Raw genomic sequence first — 18,042 nt, forward strand, 5'->3', positions numbered from 1 at the left:
TGGGGGCTCTCTTTCTAATAAATAAATAATTTTTTAAAAAAATAAAATAAAAATTAGGGGCGCCTGGATGGCTCCGTTGGTTAAGCATCTGCCTTCGGCTCAGATCATGATCCTGGGGCCCTGGGGTTGAGTCCTGCCTCAGGCTCCCGGCTCAGTGGGGAGCCTCCTTCTCTTCTCCCTCTCCCTCTGTTTGCTGTTCCCCCTGCTTGTGCTCTCTGTCAAATAATTAAATAAAAGTCTTTTTAAAAATTAAAAAATTAAATTAAAATTTTAAAAAACCTTAATCTTTGATAACAAAATAGGCTACAAAATAGGTCTCAGAATCATAGACTCTTCAGAATTAGGAGTCCTCAAATCTGACCTCTGTGCTTTTTTTTCGGCACAAATATTTCCCCTATTACACAATGGTTCTGTTAGGATATCCTGTCAACTTCCTTGCCAGAAACTTAACTCCTGAATCAGACACCCTATTTCTAAAAAGCTCAAGTTATTACAGATGTCAATGGGTCAAAATCTGTCTGGTGATTTTTATGTGCCCTCTTTCATGATTCTATTCACAGCCTGTTAAAAATTATCCTTTGACAAGGAATCTCTATACATCCTGGTAGTAAACTTTCATCTAAATCATCTAGACTATCAAAGCACCCTCTCCTGGACTTCCCTGGGGAAGAAATTAGCTTCTTTTTCCTTCCTGCTGCCCATAGGGATTTGCTATAATGCCTCAGGCTAGCCAAGTAGAGAACATTGCCAAGAAGGCTTAGTTTTGCAAACCACCCCACCCTTTTTGGGAGGTGGGAAGAAAGTGGGAAAATACCACACCACACTAGTAACTTTTAATGTAAGCTCTAAAAGAGAAGACATTTTTATCTGTTTTTCACTGATACATTCTGAGCACCCAGAACAGAGCCTGCCGTATAGTAGGTGCTCAATGAACATCTCCTGAATAAGCTTTACTCTTTATATTCTCAGCTCAGGAATTTTCATTGGATTAAAACTGAAATACCAGTTTTGCCTATAGCAAAGCTTGCTACAAGAGTACCTTTCCCTGGGATATCAGAATTCCTCGCAGAGTGTCAAACCCCACAGAAGGCCCAAGTCCAGTTTCATCAAGAGAGCCTTCCAGGTCGAACATGGGGATACAGGGGCAGAAGAGCTCTGAGATGTGATGTAGCAGAAGCAGCCGATTCCGCAGTGCTATTATGGGGATTTCCTGCAAGTGATTGTATTCCATGGGAACCTGAAACATTGAAGCTGCATTAAGTCAACTTAGGTGTCAAATGCACAGATAAGCCATAGCTTATAGATGAATTCTGAAAATATTTTTTTCAAAAACACCTCTGTAAAAAAAAAAAAAAAAAAAAAAAACCTCTGTAAATATACAATGGAAAATGAAGTGTGAGTGTGGCCTACATGCATAATTCGATACACAGATAGTAACTTTGTCACTACTTATACACTCCTAGCCCAGCTGGCCAAACCCGTACTTACCTGTGCAGGAAGTTTCCCAGCACTGGCAGGCTTGCTGGTTGACCAGGCAAGGGTATGTGCTGAGCCACAGGCCACACGGTTGACCTTCTTACCCTGAAGGGCAGCTACCAACCGAGGCCTCTGAATGGCATTTGTAGTTCCATCTCCCAGTTGCCCCTCATCATTGTCGCCCCATGTATAAACTTCTCCTAAATGAAGTGAATTTAGAGTAAGAACTTGTATACTGGGACTAATGAATGCACAACCACCAACATTTTCCCATCACAATCATACTTCCTTCAATGGGGTGTTGATGATCACCTGTCTTGAAGGTCAACTTCATGTGCGACCTACATGTCTCATCATAACACCCAAAGAGGTAGAGTGCTTCTCAGAACTCCTGACAGTCCCTGCTGGCCAATGTGCCTTTTCTAGTTAAGAGGCACAAGATTCTGGTCTTAAAATAGCATTTGTTCACAGGACCAAGCATATAACTGCAACAGTTCTTAATCAGAACAGTAATAGTAAAACAGATGATAATACCTTAATTGCCCAAATTAATTTTTTATGTTAAATGGAGAGGAAAAAATATCGGTTTTTCAAAACAACACAACCAGTGGTGCCTGGGTGGCTTAGTGAGTTAAAAAAACACAAACCCTGGGACGCCAGGGTGGCTCAGTTGGTTAAGTGGCTGCCTTCCGCTCAGGTCATGATCCCACCGTCCTGGGATCGAGTCCCACATCGGGCTCCTTGCTTGGCAGGGAGCCTGCTTCTCCCTCTGCCTCTGCCTGCCACTCTGTCTGCCTGTGCTCGCTCTCACTTCTCTCTCTATGACAAATAAATAAATAAATAAAATCTTAAAAAAAAAAAAAAAAAGAAAACCCCTGTTTTTAAAGGAAACATAGTTCTTCCTATAGTTATTCATAACATAAACATGAGATTCATCATTGATGAGAATCATATTTTAGAGTACCATGCTAAATCCCAACCATGAAACACCACCAGAAAACTGGTTTTTTTTTTTTTGGTTTGTTTTTTTTAAGATTTTATTTATTTATTTGGGCACCTGGGTGGCTCAGTGGGTTAAAAAAAAAAAAAGATTTTATTTATTTATTTGACAGACAGAGATCACAAGTAGGCAGAGAGCCAGGCAGAGGAAGAGGGGGAAGCAGGCTTCCCGCCTAGCAGAGAGCCTGATGTGGGGCTCGATCCCAGGACCCTGGAATCATGACCTGAGCGGAAGGCAGAGGCTTTAACCCACTGAGCCACCCAGGCTCAGAAAACTGTTCTAAGGGCCAGATTACCGGGTGACTAAAATAGAAATGAAGTTAGCTGCCATATCCACAAAGATTCCTCAGGGAGCCATGCAGCCACAAGCAGCACTCTGTATAGTGTGATGCCTTCATGATCAAGGACAGTGTGCTTGTGCCTGCCCCTTCCCATTCTGGACAGTTTACTCTTAAAGCCACTTGGTGGGCATCATAGCACAGATAAGGAGAGGAGGACTTCTCTGCAGAGGTACAGATGGATGCAAAGAATCAGAGTCCACTAATGACAAAAACTTCCATATAGCAGGTGTCCCAGTGTGGGGAATTGGCCTAAGCAGAGAGACAAGTACCCCATGTGTAGGGGTGGCCCAGAGTGGGCAGTCACAGCCCAAGATGTGTGAGGATTCATTCAGGGGAGAGGGCAAAGGCAATGGTCAGACACTGGTCACATGAGGCAGAGTAACTGAATCACTGCATTAGGGATAATGAAATCCAAGATTCTCATCAAAAGAAATGGAAAGAAAGAAAACTAGAATGAACCCTGTGGTACAGAACTGGAACCTGTGGTCTTAATGGGAATGTATGGTATTCAATATACATATATAGATACAAAAATAACATAGATATAAATTTGTATATTATTTACGTAAGTATTCCCTGGCTCTGTCCACTCAGAATGCCTGGGAGCAGTGACATCCCAAAAGCAATGAGCCCATCCATCGACCTGATCTGTCTTCTAAACACCATTTTCCTCTAAAGACACCAGGATTCCTTGGGGAAATGGCCAACGCTAGGCTTGGGCCATGGGGAATGAAGAAGATACTGTGTCTCATTGTGTCAGAAAGCAAGGAAGTATTCCATGAATGATGGGCACACACCAGCAAATAAAGCTAGCACAATAGGGCCAATCTGAGCATCAGAATTTGTAACAGTAACAGATTATATATATATCCCTTGAATAAATTAGGAAACCTGGCATCTCACATAGATGTAAATGAAAAAATAAACATTTGATGAGAATAAAATATTCAATGAGAAAAGGGATATTTAAATAGTTTCAAATACCATCCCAAATACTTATTTGTTACAAAGGATACTCAGTGTGGAAAAGCCTGGCAGCTACCCCCTTAATCTAGTGATTAAAGTTAACAACACTGGTAATGGGACCAAGAGAAATTGCACAACACCCAATGAATTGAGAATAAATTAAGAACAGAGCATGAATTAAGATCAAAGATGAGAAATTGAATCTACTGAGGAAATATCAGACAAACTCACATGAGGGATGTTCTACAATATAACAAGTCTACAATCTTCAAGGGTGTCACAGTTCAAAAAATCAGGAAGACTGAAGAAGTGTCAAAGAATAATGCTCATGGTCAACTGAAGATTGTCTCAGAGTAGAAGAGACATGAACATGTTTCAGCTAAATGTAACTTGTGTTGTATCATAAAAATGGGCATGAAGATCAGGTGTAGTAATAACCAGTGGGAATTTCCCAAATGTACATTTCCCAAATGGTGGGATTGTTCAGTAGTGTCCTGGTTTATAGGAAGTAAACACTCAAATGTTCATAGTGATGGGCAGTACCCAACTCTCACACGGATCAAAAAAAGGTCTTTGTACTGCACTACAAACTGTTCTCTAAGTGTGTGATTTGCTTCAAAAATTTAAAGAATGAAAATGAAGTAATTAAAAAATGTGTTCTAAGTTCTTGATTAAGAACTAACAATGTCAGTCCACAATACACCATAAAAATTACTTATTCATATAGGAAACTCCTCCATTAATGAAACGATTGAAGGGTACATGTTCATATAATTCACCAAAGGCTTTAAAAGGGAAAAATGGGGAAATGGCTGTTTTAATGAAAGATGGTACACTAGTTTTCTATCATTACCATAACAAATTACCACAACTTACTGGCTTAAATGGTTCTTTCAGTTCTGTGGGTCAGAAGTCCAACACGAATCTGACTAGGCTAATAGCAAGCTATCAGCAGGCTGTGTCCTTATTGGACACTCTAAGGGAGAGAACCCACTTCCTTGTTCATTCAGGCTGTTGGGACAATTAAGTTCTTTGGAGGACCAAGGTCTTACTTCCTATGGGCTGTCAGCTGTCACCTGTTCCTAGCTTCCAGTGCTCACCCACATTCCCTGGCCCCTTTCCTCCATCTTTGTAGCCAACAATGAGGATCAAGACCCTCTCACACTTTGAAAAATCTCTCCTGCCTCTTCTCTGTCTGTCACATCTCTTTGACTCTTCTGCCTCCTTTTCTGCTGTGAAGGATCTGTGTAATTACACTAGCCCATCTAATAATCCAAAATAATTTTCATATTGTAATGTCAGCTGATCATCAACCTTAATTCCATCTGTACAGACCCTTTTGCCATTGTGCTGGGGTCCTCAAGACCACCTTCAGGTTTCCTCATTTACTGGGTAAACTCCCTGGGCTCAGCATACAGTCATACTCAGCTACAATCACAGTGAAAGGACATGAAGAAAAATCAGCAAAGGGAAAAGGCACATGGGGTAAAGTACAGATAAACCAGATACAAGCTTCCAATGATCCAATGCCAATGGAGTTACACAGGACAAATTTAATTCCTCTAGCAATGAGCTGTGACAACACATGTAAAGTGCTGTCTACTAAGGAAGCTCATTAGAAATTTTGGTGAGCAGAGTTTTCACTAGGGCTGTCACACGGACACTTCTGCCTGGCACATACCCAGGTTCTAGAAAACAGGTTTCAGCAAAGACCACATTGTGCTGTTTAGGCACAGCGAGGACTTTTGTCAATTAGGGAAGGGAAGGAGTCCCCCCAAAATTCAGGTTCTCAGAGGCCAGCTGAGGGCCACCTTGCAAGCAGCCCTTCCTAAGGACAGCAGTATCCAGATGTGCTCTGTTAGCTCTTTTCTGCACAGCCATGAAATGTAACATATTCACAAGTGTTAACACCAGGGGCTGAAGATGACAAGAGCCAGAGTCCTGCTCACCAGAGAAATTCTCAGATATAATTGCTCCCCGCCCGTTACAGCTGAATGTATTATTCCTTAGCAACCTCTTAGATTTCAAAGGCCTCTGTGTTGCAACACTGGGCCTCCCACCTACCATCCTCAGTGCAGCACACACAGTGCAGGGAGCCAGTGGCAATAGCAATGACTTTCTTCCCCTGCAACCCTTGGACCTGCCGTGGTCTTCTAACATGGTCATCGGATCCATGGCCCAGCCTGTGATAGTCACCTTTGCCCCTGCACAAAAGGAAATATAGAATTATGAGTGCCAAGGCCCTGTCGTTTACCACCTGCCCCACCCTCTTGGCTTAAGCACCATACTTCAGGACACAAATCACAGCCTGCTATAGAAGTTACATCTCAATCTATGAGATGTCAGTTAATATAACTTCACATTAGTAAACTAGTTTTGGTGATATTAAACAAACAGAATCTTACATACCAAGTATAAACAGCACCAGATTTGGTAAGGGCGACAGAAAACTGGGACCCACACTCTACTTTAACCACTCCAAGGCCTGTAAGAGAATCAATCTAGAAGGAAAAAAGGTTCAATTAGACTGACTCAAGGTTATTGCTGCCTGCTGTAACCACATAGAGACTGAACTAAATCTTATAAGGAATTCTGAAAATCCTTACTCAGGTCAAATAAAGACCCACTAAAAATGGATATATCACAGTTGAAGGTCTGTGATCATTTTCCCCTAAAATCCACTCTCCCAATTCCATTTCTCTTTGCAGTGTGGTGATTCCATTCTCCAGAAAGCCTTGTACTTCTCCTCTGCCATCCAGCCCTCTCACACCCCATAGGCCTACAGGCAAGGAGCAATAAGCAATGGGGAAGAGGGTTGGCCAAGAGGACCAGAGCTCTGGCCTCCATCTATCTAGGTTAATTAATTTAAATATGACCTTAGTCAGCTAGTACTGGAACTTACCTCCATCCCTGGACACTTAGGTTCCAGGCCCTTCACAGCCAATACCCAGAGGTCTCACTACAGCTCACTAACCTAGTCATCACCCTTTCTCATCCAGCAAGCTATGCTCTTATTATCTGTGACTGTTCTCAGACTTAAGGTTCTCACATTTGATTTTAAATTTAATTAAAACAATCTATTCTCTTAGTTCTCCCCTCACCCTCATCTCTGTCACAATCACATCACTAATGACCTCCAACTCCCCAATGTCCAACATCCTAATTCCTGACGGTTCAAAGCCTGTGTCTAAGCTTTCCTAAGCATAATAAAGTCCATAACAGACAGTTTTTCCATAAATTTGGAAACCCTTAGTAACCTGTAACAGGGTTAAAATACCATACACCTGCAAGAGAAAAGGAACAAGAGATGATAAGACTGAGGAAGAAGCCCTGAGCTTCTAGTTTTCCAGCAGTGCCCAGCAGGGCACGGGGGTGCCTCCAAGCACGTCTCCACCAGGCTTTGGCTGTAGGTAGCATCAGCCAAAACCACTCTCTGCAATGATGTTAATGTGCTGTGTCCACAATGCCCAAATGGAAGCTACCAGACACATGGAGCTACTGAGCACATGAAATGTGGCCACTGTGAAAGAAGAAGTGAATTGTAAATTTACCTACTCTTAACTGAGTTAAATTTAAACTTAAATAGCCATGTGTGGCCAACAGCTACTGTACTGGGCAGCACAGCTGTGGGAAGAAAAGCTATGCAGCTCTAGCCTGGCTCTCATCCCATCTGAGGGGGCCTCTGGTAGAATGCTGCCTCCCAGGGCTGCCTGTGCACAGTGAGGGTCTCTATTCCACACACACAGTCCCAGATCCCTAACAAGATTGGACACCAAGCAGCAACCGTTTCTATTGTTCTTTCACAGCACACACACTCGCAAATCCACAGCAAAGCACCTCAGCTAAATGACCCGGTCGTGTTCACACACACTGCAGGCAGCACAGCAGTCAGCACATGATCTAAACACATCAATGAACTTCATCTCTGCCAATTGCTCATTCACAAGGGCAAGACAGTCTCACAATGTTAAGAAATTGCTCAGAATCATGCAGGTCACATGGAGAAAAACAATCTGACCCCCAATCCAGGCCTATAGCCTCTTCTCTTAGCCCATCATAGGATGTCCGTTTAAAATAGCCTCTGGCTAAACCAGATGCAACCCTTTCAGCAAGTACTATTATATTCACAGCTATAAAACTCTGTAAATTGAAAAGACTATGGAGAATTTGTTATTCTTTTTCTCAAACAGGTCTACATACTACATAAAAACACAGGTCTCACAAAATTACATAAATTTCCCAAGACAGCACAAATAGCACTTAAGGTATCTCAATACCTTTGGGCCTTTCACTCATTTTTTACCCAATTATCCATTATATGTTCTGCAAAGAAGGTAAGATGTGCTGAGAGACACATAATGGGGGATGGGGCAACGAGACTTGGTGCTCCTGAGAGGGCCCAGGGGGCTCTAAGAGCTCCAGAAAGACCTGGTACCATCCCAAGATCCTTGGGAATGGTGCCTTTCTCTCACTGCGCAGACACAAATACCTTCATGGGTACTTTACAGCCATCACTGCCTCCTCGGCCAAGTTTGCCATAGTCCCCGTCCCCCCAGGACCAGACAGTATCATCATCAGTGAGGCAGAGGGTCTGGGCATCTCCACTGCCACAGGCAACGTCAACCACGCGATGGCCCTGTAGCGCCTCCACCTTCAGAGAAAAGGAATCAAAGTTATCCGACTGCAGTAGAAAGGAAATTTACCTAAGGAAAGATTTTATTTTTCTTAATTTTTTTAAAAAAGATTTATTTATGATTGCCTGGGTGGCTCCATCGGTTAAGCATCTGCCTTTGGCTCAGGTCATGATTCCAGGGTCCTGGGATTGAGCCCCACATCAGGCTCCCTGTGGAACAGGGAGCCTGCTTCTCTCTCTCCCTCTGCCCCTGCTTGTGTTCTCTGTCAAATAAATATGTAAAACCTTCCCCCCCCAAAAAAAAATTTACTTATTTGAATGAAAGAGACAGACGGAGAGAGCAGATGTCCATTCGACAGTAGGCGAGGGGGAGGGAGAGACAGAGAATCTAAGCAGACTTCCCACTGAGTGCAAAGTCTGTTGCGGGGTTCAATTTTACAACCCTGAGATCATGACCTGAACAAAAATCAAGAGGCAGTCACTTAATCCACTTAGACACTCAGGCATCCCAGGAAAGGCTTTACAGTACTGTGATGCTCTTTCTGTCTGTGTGGAGGGCAGGGAGGGAAGCCTTTGCAAAGAAAGTGCAATTTTAATAATCTTGTAAGATAAGACAGAAACACCTTCATCTGAATGAACCAAATAAATCTAAACTATAGGAGGCAGGAATCAGTGCCCCCAATCAGCCAGTCCTACCACACCAAGAAGTCTTACTTACTGCTTCACCCAAAATACAGTGGGCCTTATAGAAGCCAAAGCATTCAGCTAGATGCCAAGTAATACTAATTTATATTAATAAATACTATTACATATTTATTATTATATATATAATAAAGTATAAATAAAAGGTAGTATTTCAAATACTACCCTGTTTAAATGACTCACTGAATACAAAACCTGTTTGTATGTGCTTTGGTGAGTGAAGTGTGTAAACCGGGCGATTCACAGACCTGTACCCCTGGGGATAAAAATATATGTTTATAAAAAAAAAAATTTTTTTTAAATGGAAAAAAAAAACCTGCTTGTAAATAATGAGCATAAGGCCATCAACTCTAAAATAAAAGAAACTAGAAGAGGAAATACTTTTGATTTTTAAAAATCACAATGGTATAGCTACCTCCCCCACCACCTTCAACAGTGAGGGTGTGAAGAGCTGCCCTAGACCTCTGAGCACCTTTTCAAGGTGCCTTCTCACCAGCTTTGGCTTTAACTGGTCCTCGCTGTCGCTGTGTCCCAGGCGGCCATACCGGCCTTTGCCCCATGTGTAGAGGTCCCCTGCTGCTGTGACACAGGCACTGTGGGCTCCACCAGCAGCAACATCAACCACTTCAATTCCTCTCAGAGACTCAATGACTCGAGGGCGGTCACATGGACTGCAAATAAGGTCAACAAGGATAACTGTAATGGTTTTATTCTTAAATATTTTAAAAGTATTAAATACTAGACTTTTGGTTTGCTGTTCACTTATTTAATGTACACCTCTCAAATCAGTTAATTAAGAACAATCATTCAGACCTGAAGTCAAAACTTCATTATTTTCTAAATGTCTCCTTTTATACCAGCTACCCTAATGCCAGAGAGCAGAGACTTTCAATCTAAATCAGAAGCCAGGAGACTAGTGCCCAATGCAGGCCAATCTGGCCCATGGCCTGTTTTTGAAAGGCCAATTAACAAGAATGAATTTTATATTTTTAAAGGGCTATTAAAAAAACAAAAACAAAAACTGAAAGAAGCATATACAACAAAGACTGCATGTGGCTGGCCTAAAATATTTATTACTACCTGACTCTACCAAAACAAGTTGCCCACCCTTGCTATAAATCAACATTTCATTTAAGGAGTTTTATCATTTGAATGTTAACTAGCCTACAATAGGGCAAACACTGATAGCAAACTTGTTTATTTTCTTATTACTGAGTTTTGAAAGATCTTAGCCAGATGTTTCATTACAAATAATGTTTTCTCAGTCTGTATGCAGCATGTCTTTTCAATCTATCTTTCGAAAGCCTGAAGTTTACATTTTTATGAAGTCCAATTTATCCTATTTTTCTTTACTGGATTATGTTTTTGGAGTTTTATCTAAAAATCCTTATCTGACCTAAATCACAAAGGTTTTCTCTCATGTTTTCTTCTAAAGTTTATGGATTTAGGTTTTACATTTATGATTACCAATCCTTTTGAGTTAAATCTGGATGTGGTGCAAGAAGTTCACTGCTCGCTATATGGTAATCCAATAGTTCAAGACCATTTGTTGAAAAAGTTCTGTTCTCCAATAAAATGTCTGCACTTTTGTAGACTGTGCATTGGAAGTTATAAGAGAGAAATCAAGCTTCATTTTTCCAGTCATGATTCAGTATTTGTGATACATTTTTAGACTCTTGTGTTCCACTGGTACCTTTCTCTTTTTACAATACTATACTGTCTCAATTACCGTAGCTTTAAAATCAGGTTTGAAATAATGTCAGTCCTCCAACACTGCTCCTTATTTTTAAAATTGTTTTGATTATTCTAGGCACTCTGAATTTCCATATGAATTTTACAGTCAGTTTGTCAATTTTTACACACATTTTAATTGGGAAGGGGTAAAACGTGTAGGTTAATTGGAGGAAAACTGACAAAACAATATTGTCTTCTAATCCATGATCACAGAGTATACTCTCCTCCATAATTTTAGGTCTTTTAAAATTTCCCCCACCAGTGTTTTATAGTTTTCTGCCTATAAATTCAACACGGTTTTTTTTGTTTTTTTGTTTTTTGTTTTACCTCCTCCCCCCACCAAGTCAAATTTGTCCCTTACTATTTCAATTCTGGGAGGAGGATAATATAAATGGTATTTTTCAAACTTTAATTTCTGATTACATTGTAAATGTATAGACACACAAATGCCTTTTATTTAGTGATCTATCCTGCAACCCTGCTAATCTCACTTATTAATTCTAGTAGCTTTTTTGTTGATAGCATGGATTTTCTATATCAACAATTATACTACATATAAATAGCTTTAATTCTCTTTCCAATCTGAATGCCTTTTTTATACTGCTATACTGCACGTGCTAATCTTGAAGTACAATACTGAATCTTGATAGTAGATGTCCTTGTCTTTTTCCTGAAATTGGAGGAGGTTCAGTCTGTCACTCTTAAGTATTGTATTAGCTCTATGTGTAACAGAGATGCTCTTCATCAAGTCACAGAAGTTCTCTTTTTTATTCCTAGATTAGTGAAAACTGTTTGTCAGGAACTGATGAAGTTTGTCAAACGTTTTTCCTTCCTTCATCTACTAAGATGACCATATATGGTTTTTCTTTATTACTGGATTCATTTTCCAATGTTAAAGGACAATTGTGCAATTTCTGACATAAAACTCACTTGGTCATGGTGGTGTATTATCCTTTTATATATTGTCAGATTTGATTTTCTAAAATCTTAAGAATTTTTATATCTACTTTCATGAAGGACATTGGTCTGTATTTCTCTATTAACGTCTAAGTCTAGTTTTGATGTAAGACTAAAGCTATCCACAAAGGAGAGTTGGGGAGAATTCCCTCCTCAATTTTCTAAAATAGTTTGTTAAGAGTTGGTATTATCTGTTACTTATACATGTGGCAGACCATATCACCTGTTTATGGAGATTTATTTATGGGAAACTCATTTACTTAAATAGACACAAAGCTATCTGAGTCACCTATTGCTTCTTGAGTGAGCTTTAAAGAGTGTGTGTCCTTTGAGGAATTTGTCCATCTCATCTAAAAAGCTGCACTTGTTGTCATAAAGATGTTCATTATATTTTTCAATAGCTATACATTCTGCAGTGATTAAATGCCCTCATTCCTGATATTGCTACAATTTGTGTAATCTTTTTTCTTGATCAGTTAGAGGCAGGTTTTATACTGACTTTCTCAAAAAACTAACTTTTGTTTTCTTTGATTTTTCTCTATTGCTCTATTTTCTGTTTCATGGATTCTCACTCTGATCTTCCTTATTTCCTTTATTCTGCTTATTCTGGGTTGCATTTATCCTTATTCTAGGTCTCAACGTACAAACTGAAGTCATTAAAAACCATGTTTCTTTTATAAATTTTTTTAAAAAGGCATTTTATGCTATAAATCTCCTAAGTACTGCCTTTGCTGGATCACATACATTTTTATATTCTGTTTACATTTTCACTCAGGTGAAAAATCTTTTTCCTTTTTTTCTTTCTTTTTTTTTTTAAAGATTCTGTTTATTTATTTGACAGAGAGAGAGCATCTAAGCAAGGGGAGTAGCAAGCAGGGGAGAGGGAGAAGCAGGCTCCCTGCAGAGCAGGGAGCCCAATGTAGGGCTTGATCTCAGAACCCTGGGATCATAATCTAAGCTGAAGGCAGAGGCTTAACTCACTCAGCCACCCAAGGAGCCCCATGGTCAAAATCATTTCTAATTTATTTTTGATTCCCTCTTTGGCCAGCTATTTCAAAAGATTTTATTTACTTTCCAAATATTTGGAAGATTTCCCAGAGATTTTATTGTTATTGGTTTCTAATTAATTCCATTAGGGTCACAGAATATAATTTATATTACTTGAGTACTCTTGATGTGTATGATTTGGTTTTTTGGCCCATATTATGGTCTATGTTGGTAGTTGTTACATATGTAGTTGACAAGAAAGTGCTTTTGCTAAATTGAATGTTCTGTAAATGAGTATTTGATCAAGTTAGTTGACAAGAGTTGTCTTCTGACAGATTTTCTATTTACATTTTATTGCTTATTGAGAGAAGGGTATTAAAATCTCCAACTGTAACTGTGGATTTGTCTATTTTTACCTGCAACTCTGTCATTTTGTTTAATTTCATGTATTCAGAAGGTCTACCATTAATTGTGTCAACATTTAAGATATTATGTCCCCTCGATAACTGACCACTTCATCATTACTAATTGACCCTTTTTATCCCTCTCAGTATTCTTTGCTGTGAAATCTACTTTGTATGATATTAATACAAGCACACCAGCTTTCTTTTGATTAGTGTTAACATGGTATATATTTTTCCATTTTTTTAGCTGTAATCTATTTATGTGTCTAATATTTAAAATTAGTTTTAAAATAGGTTTAATCTTGCTTTTATATCCCTTCTGACAACCTCTGACTTTTAAATGAAGTGCCTAAACCATTTACATTTGATGTTACTGTTGATATATTTTTGCTTATATCACATCTTGCTATCTTTTTCCTACTTGTCTCCTTTGTTTACTCAATTTTTTTTCTTCTTTAGAGTATGTTTTACAATTTCACTTTAGCTTCTTTGTTGGTTTATTCAAGTAAAGCTTTTTGTTGCATTATATTAATGTTTGTTTTAGGGTATGCAGAATACCTCTCTATTACAGTTTAATCTAGTCACATACTACATCATGTATAATATAAGAGCATCACAGTGGAATACTTCTATTTCCTACCCCCCAAGGCTCTGTGTTGATGTTGTCTTCCTCTTATTATTGCTATATATTTTACTTCTGTGTGTCTCAATTCATTTTTATTATATCCTTGAAATACTCAATTACCTTTTGAAAATATTTATATATTAAGGAAAAAGTCATGATATTAATTAACCCATGTAGCAATTTCCTCATTCATTTGTATAGAACCCTAATTCCATCTGATATAACTTTCCTTCTGTTTGAAGTAACTTCTTTAACATTTTTGTTGTGCAGGTCTGCAGGTGTTGAATTATCGCAGCTTTTATTATGTCTGAATGAGTCTACTTCAATTTTATTCTTGAAAAAATATTTTCCTAGAGTAAACAAATTCTAGGTTGACAGTTATTTTTACTTTCAGTACCTCCACCATCTTCTAGCTTGCATTGTTTTCTGTAAGAAATTTGCTGTCATCCTTTGTCTTTTTTCTATATATGTAACATGTATTTTTCCTTCTAGCTACTTTTATGATTTTTTTCTCTTTATCAGCAGTCTTGAGCCTTGACCATGTGCCTTGGTAAGTTTCCTTCATGTTCCTTTTGCCTTAAGTTCTTTGAACTTCTTGAATCTTTGAGTTTATAGTTTTCATCAAATTTGCATATTTTTCGCTATAATTTTTCAAAATCCTCCCCATCCTCCACTGGTGGCTCCAAACTATTCATAGAATAGGCCACTTAAGACTGTTTATATCCACAATTCACTGATGCTATGTTCATTTTATGTATGTGTATTTCATTTCTGTGTTCAGTTTCTATTGTTAGGTCATCAAGTTCATCGATCTATTTGTCAGCAATGTTTAATCTACACTAAACATTGTATATACATATATATTAACCTGTATTAAACAGATTATACATTAATCTGTATTGAACATGTACTGTACTTTTCATTTCAGACATATTTCATATCATTAAGACTTTGGTTAAAGCATTTGGTTAAATATCTTTCAGTCTCTAAAATGTTCAAATTTTCCAAGAAGTTTCTTAATAACATAGGAATGTGGTTAAAATACTGTTTTAACATTCTTATCCAGTAGTATCACTTATGTCATTTCTGGGTCAGTTTTAATCGACTGATTTTTCTCCTTATATGGGCTCTATTTTCCTGACTTTTTGTATCCCTGATAATTTTTATATAGCTTTGAGATATAACTGACATATAAAAGTAAAAAAATCCAAGGTGTATAATGTGATGATTTGATACATGTATACATTACAAAATGATTATTACAGTAAGTTTAGTTAATAAACCCATCACCTCACATAATAATATTTTTGTGCGGTGAGAACATTTAAGATCTACCCTCAGGGTGCCTGGGTGGCTCAGTCATTAAGCATCTGCCTTCGGCTCAGGTCACGATCCCAGGGTCCTGGGATGGAGTCCTGCATCAGGCTCCCTGCTTAGCGGGAGGTCTGCTTCTCCCTCTCCTGCTTCCCCTGCTTGTGTTCCCTCTTTCGCTGTATCTGTCTCTGTCAAATAAATAAAAATAAAATCTTAAAAAAAAAAAAAAAAAGATCTACTCTCTCTTAGCAACTTTCAAGGATACAATAAAATGTATTGTTATCTAAAGTCAATATACTGTACGTTAAATCCCCATAACTTATTCACCTTATAACTGGAAGTTAGTACACTCTGTCAACATTTCCTCAATCTCCAACCTCGAGCCTTGGGTAACTCCCAACCTACTCTATTTCAATGAGTTTAGCTTTTTTAGATTTCACATATAAGTGAGATCTTAGTGTTTTCTCTTTCCCTGACTCATTTCATTTAAGATAATGTCTTCAAGGTTGATCCAAGTTATCACAAATACCAAGATTTCCTTTTCTATGGCTGAATAATACACATACACACACACATATACACACTCCACACACCACCCCACATTTCTTTATTCATTCATCTGCTGATGAACCCTTAGGTTGTTTCCATGTCTTGGCTATTATAAACAATGCCACACTGAACATGAGAGTACAGATCCTTTCAAGACAATGATTTTGTTTCCTTCAGATATATATCCAAAAGAGGGATTGCTGGATCATATGGTAGTTTTATTTTTTTACTTTTTTCTATGTTTTTCTATAGTTGCTGTACCAATTTATATTCCCACCAACATTGTACAAAGTTTACCTTTTCTCCACGTCCTCACCAGCACTTCCTATTTCTTGCCTTCTTGATAATAGCCATTCTAACAAGTGTGAGATAATATCTGATTGTGGTTTTGATTTGCATTTCCCTGATGATTAGTGATGTTGAGAAACTTTTCATGTACCTATGAGTACATCTGTATGTATTCTTTGGGAAAAATATGTCTATTCGGGTCTTTTCTCATTTGTTAATCATGTTTTTTTGGTTTTTTGTTTTTTTTTTTTTTTGGCTATTGAGTTATATGAATTCCTTACACATTTTCTACATTAATCCCTGACTAGTTATATGGTTTGCAAATATTTTCTTTTATTCTACAGGCTGCTTTTCATTTTGTCAATTGCTTCTTTTGCTGTTTGACGCAGTCCTACTTGTTTATTTTTGGTTTTGGTGCTTGCACTATGAGTGTCATATTCAAAAAGTCACTGCAAATACCAATGTCAAGGAGCTTTTCCCTGTTTTCTTCTAGAAGTTTTACAGCTTCAGGTCTTACACTTACATTTAAGTTTTTATTCCACTTTGAGTTAATTTTTGTAAGTGATGTACATGAGGGACCCAATTTCATTCTTTTGCATCTGAACACCCAATTTTCCCAACATTATTTCTTGAGGACACACATGCCTGATAATTTCTGATTGGATGTAGAACACTGTAAAGTTTATCTTGCTGAATGCTTGATATGTTTGTATTCATAAAGATACTCTTGAGCTTATGGTTCCTTGTAAATAGTATAATCTTTCCATGTCTTGCTTTTAAGCTTTATTGGCAGGATCAGAGCAACACAGTCTATGTTTAATTTTTTCCCCCACTTTTGTGCACATTCTTACTCCTCTAACCAATGCCCTGGAAATTATGAGGTTTTGGGAACAAGGTCTATCATCTGCCCTCTATAAGCTCTGTGGACCATTCTGTCTAATCCTTTTAGGTCGGTTTTTCCCCTGGCCTCTCAGTTATTCTCCTCATACACATGACTGTCAGCATTCACCTCTGCAGATCACCATACATAATTTTACTTTCTCTTATCCAGTGCTTTAAGTTAATTGTATATGAAGGTCCTTGTTACTCCCAACTGGGCTGTTAGTTCCATTAATTTCTGAAAACTAGAGGGTTTGTTTGCTTGCTTTGTTTAAAAAATACTGTCCCATTCCATTTCCTCTGTATTTATAGCTTTAGCATCACATATGGTACCAAAGTGCCAACTGTGATTCAGTGAATTACTCAGGATCAGAGGAAGGGGAGAAGGACAAAGAGAAATTCAACATACTCAGTACTTAAAAATCAGAAATTCAGAATTGATTTTCTCCTCAACTGGGAAGGTCACATAGGCAACCCCACACATTGGAACAAGAACTTATTTCTGCCAAATGAGTCATTAACATTTAACTTGAGTAGATATTATAAATGCTGTTCTGAAAAACAAAGTGCCAATATATTACACAAAAATTAAAACAAGAAAAGAAAAGCATAACATCAAAAATGATGTTTTCACATAATACCTTCTGTTGCCATGCCCCAACTTCCCATCTTCTGCCTCACCCCAGGAGTAAACTTCTCCTTCTGAAGAGAGGGCAAGACAGTGTTTTCCTCCTGAGTTCACAGCTACTTTTTTAATAAACACATGCTGAATAGATTCAAGTAACGTTGGGGTAGATACCGACTCTGTCCCTCCAATTCCTAGTCTGCCACCTGCACCATATCCAGTGGCATAAAGCTAAGAAAAGAAAAATATAATTATCAGGTTTTTAATCCAAATTTATCCCTATATTTTAGTAATTAACAAGCTCAATCAGTGTCACAGACATTTTTATCACAGAGAAGTGAAATTAGAAATTAAAAACCACAAGAATATTTAACATTTTTTGTGTTTTATCAAAACTCTAAAAATGAAAGAAATAGTTATGACTATTAGAAATTCCAAATTCACAAGAATGTATTCTGAAAAGAAGATCCTAACCCTGGAACAAATCCCTAATAATAACACTCACAGAAAATCTTAAATATATTTAATATTTCAGCAAAACAGCATTAAATCACACAGTAGAA

At 38.2% G+C, this 18,042-nt stretch overlaps 1 protein-coding gene across 5 annotated transcripts in view; it reads right to left on the reverse strand.

The window, feature by feature from the left end:
* Positions 1-18,042, reverse strand: part of HERC2 (HECT and RLD domain containing E3 ubiquitin protein ligase 2) — a 250,796-nt gene that overhangs the window by 12,903 nt on the left and 219,851 nt on the right. For all 5 annotated transcript variants that reach the window (XM_044232144.1, XM_044232143.1, XM_044232140.1 and 2 more), the window contains exons 79-85: positions 17,496-17,710; positions 9,611-9,788; positions 8,272-8,433; positions 6,192-6,283; positions 5,847-5,986; positions 1,489-1,676; positions 1,040-1,237 (exon numbers count right to left, since the gene is read on the reverse strand). In XM_044232144.1, coding sequence (XP_044088079.1) covers positions 1,040-1,237; positions 1,489-1,676; positions 5,847-5,986; positions 6,192-6,283; positions 8,272-8,433; positions 9,611-9,788; positions 17,496-17,710 — 1,173 coding nt within the window. The remainder of the gene's footprint in view (positions 1-1,039; positions 1,238-1,488; positions 1,677-5,846; positions 5,987-6,191; positions 6,284-8,271; positions 8,434-9,610; positions 9,789-17,495; positions 17,711-18,042) is intronic.

This window comes from Neovison vison, chromosome 13, assembly GCF_020171115.1.
Source record: "Neovison vison isolate M4711 chromosome 13, ASM_NN_V1, whole genome shotgun sequence".
NCBI lineage: Eukaryota > Metazoa > Chordata > Mammalia > Carnivora > Mustelidae > Neogale > Neogale vison.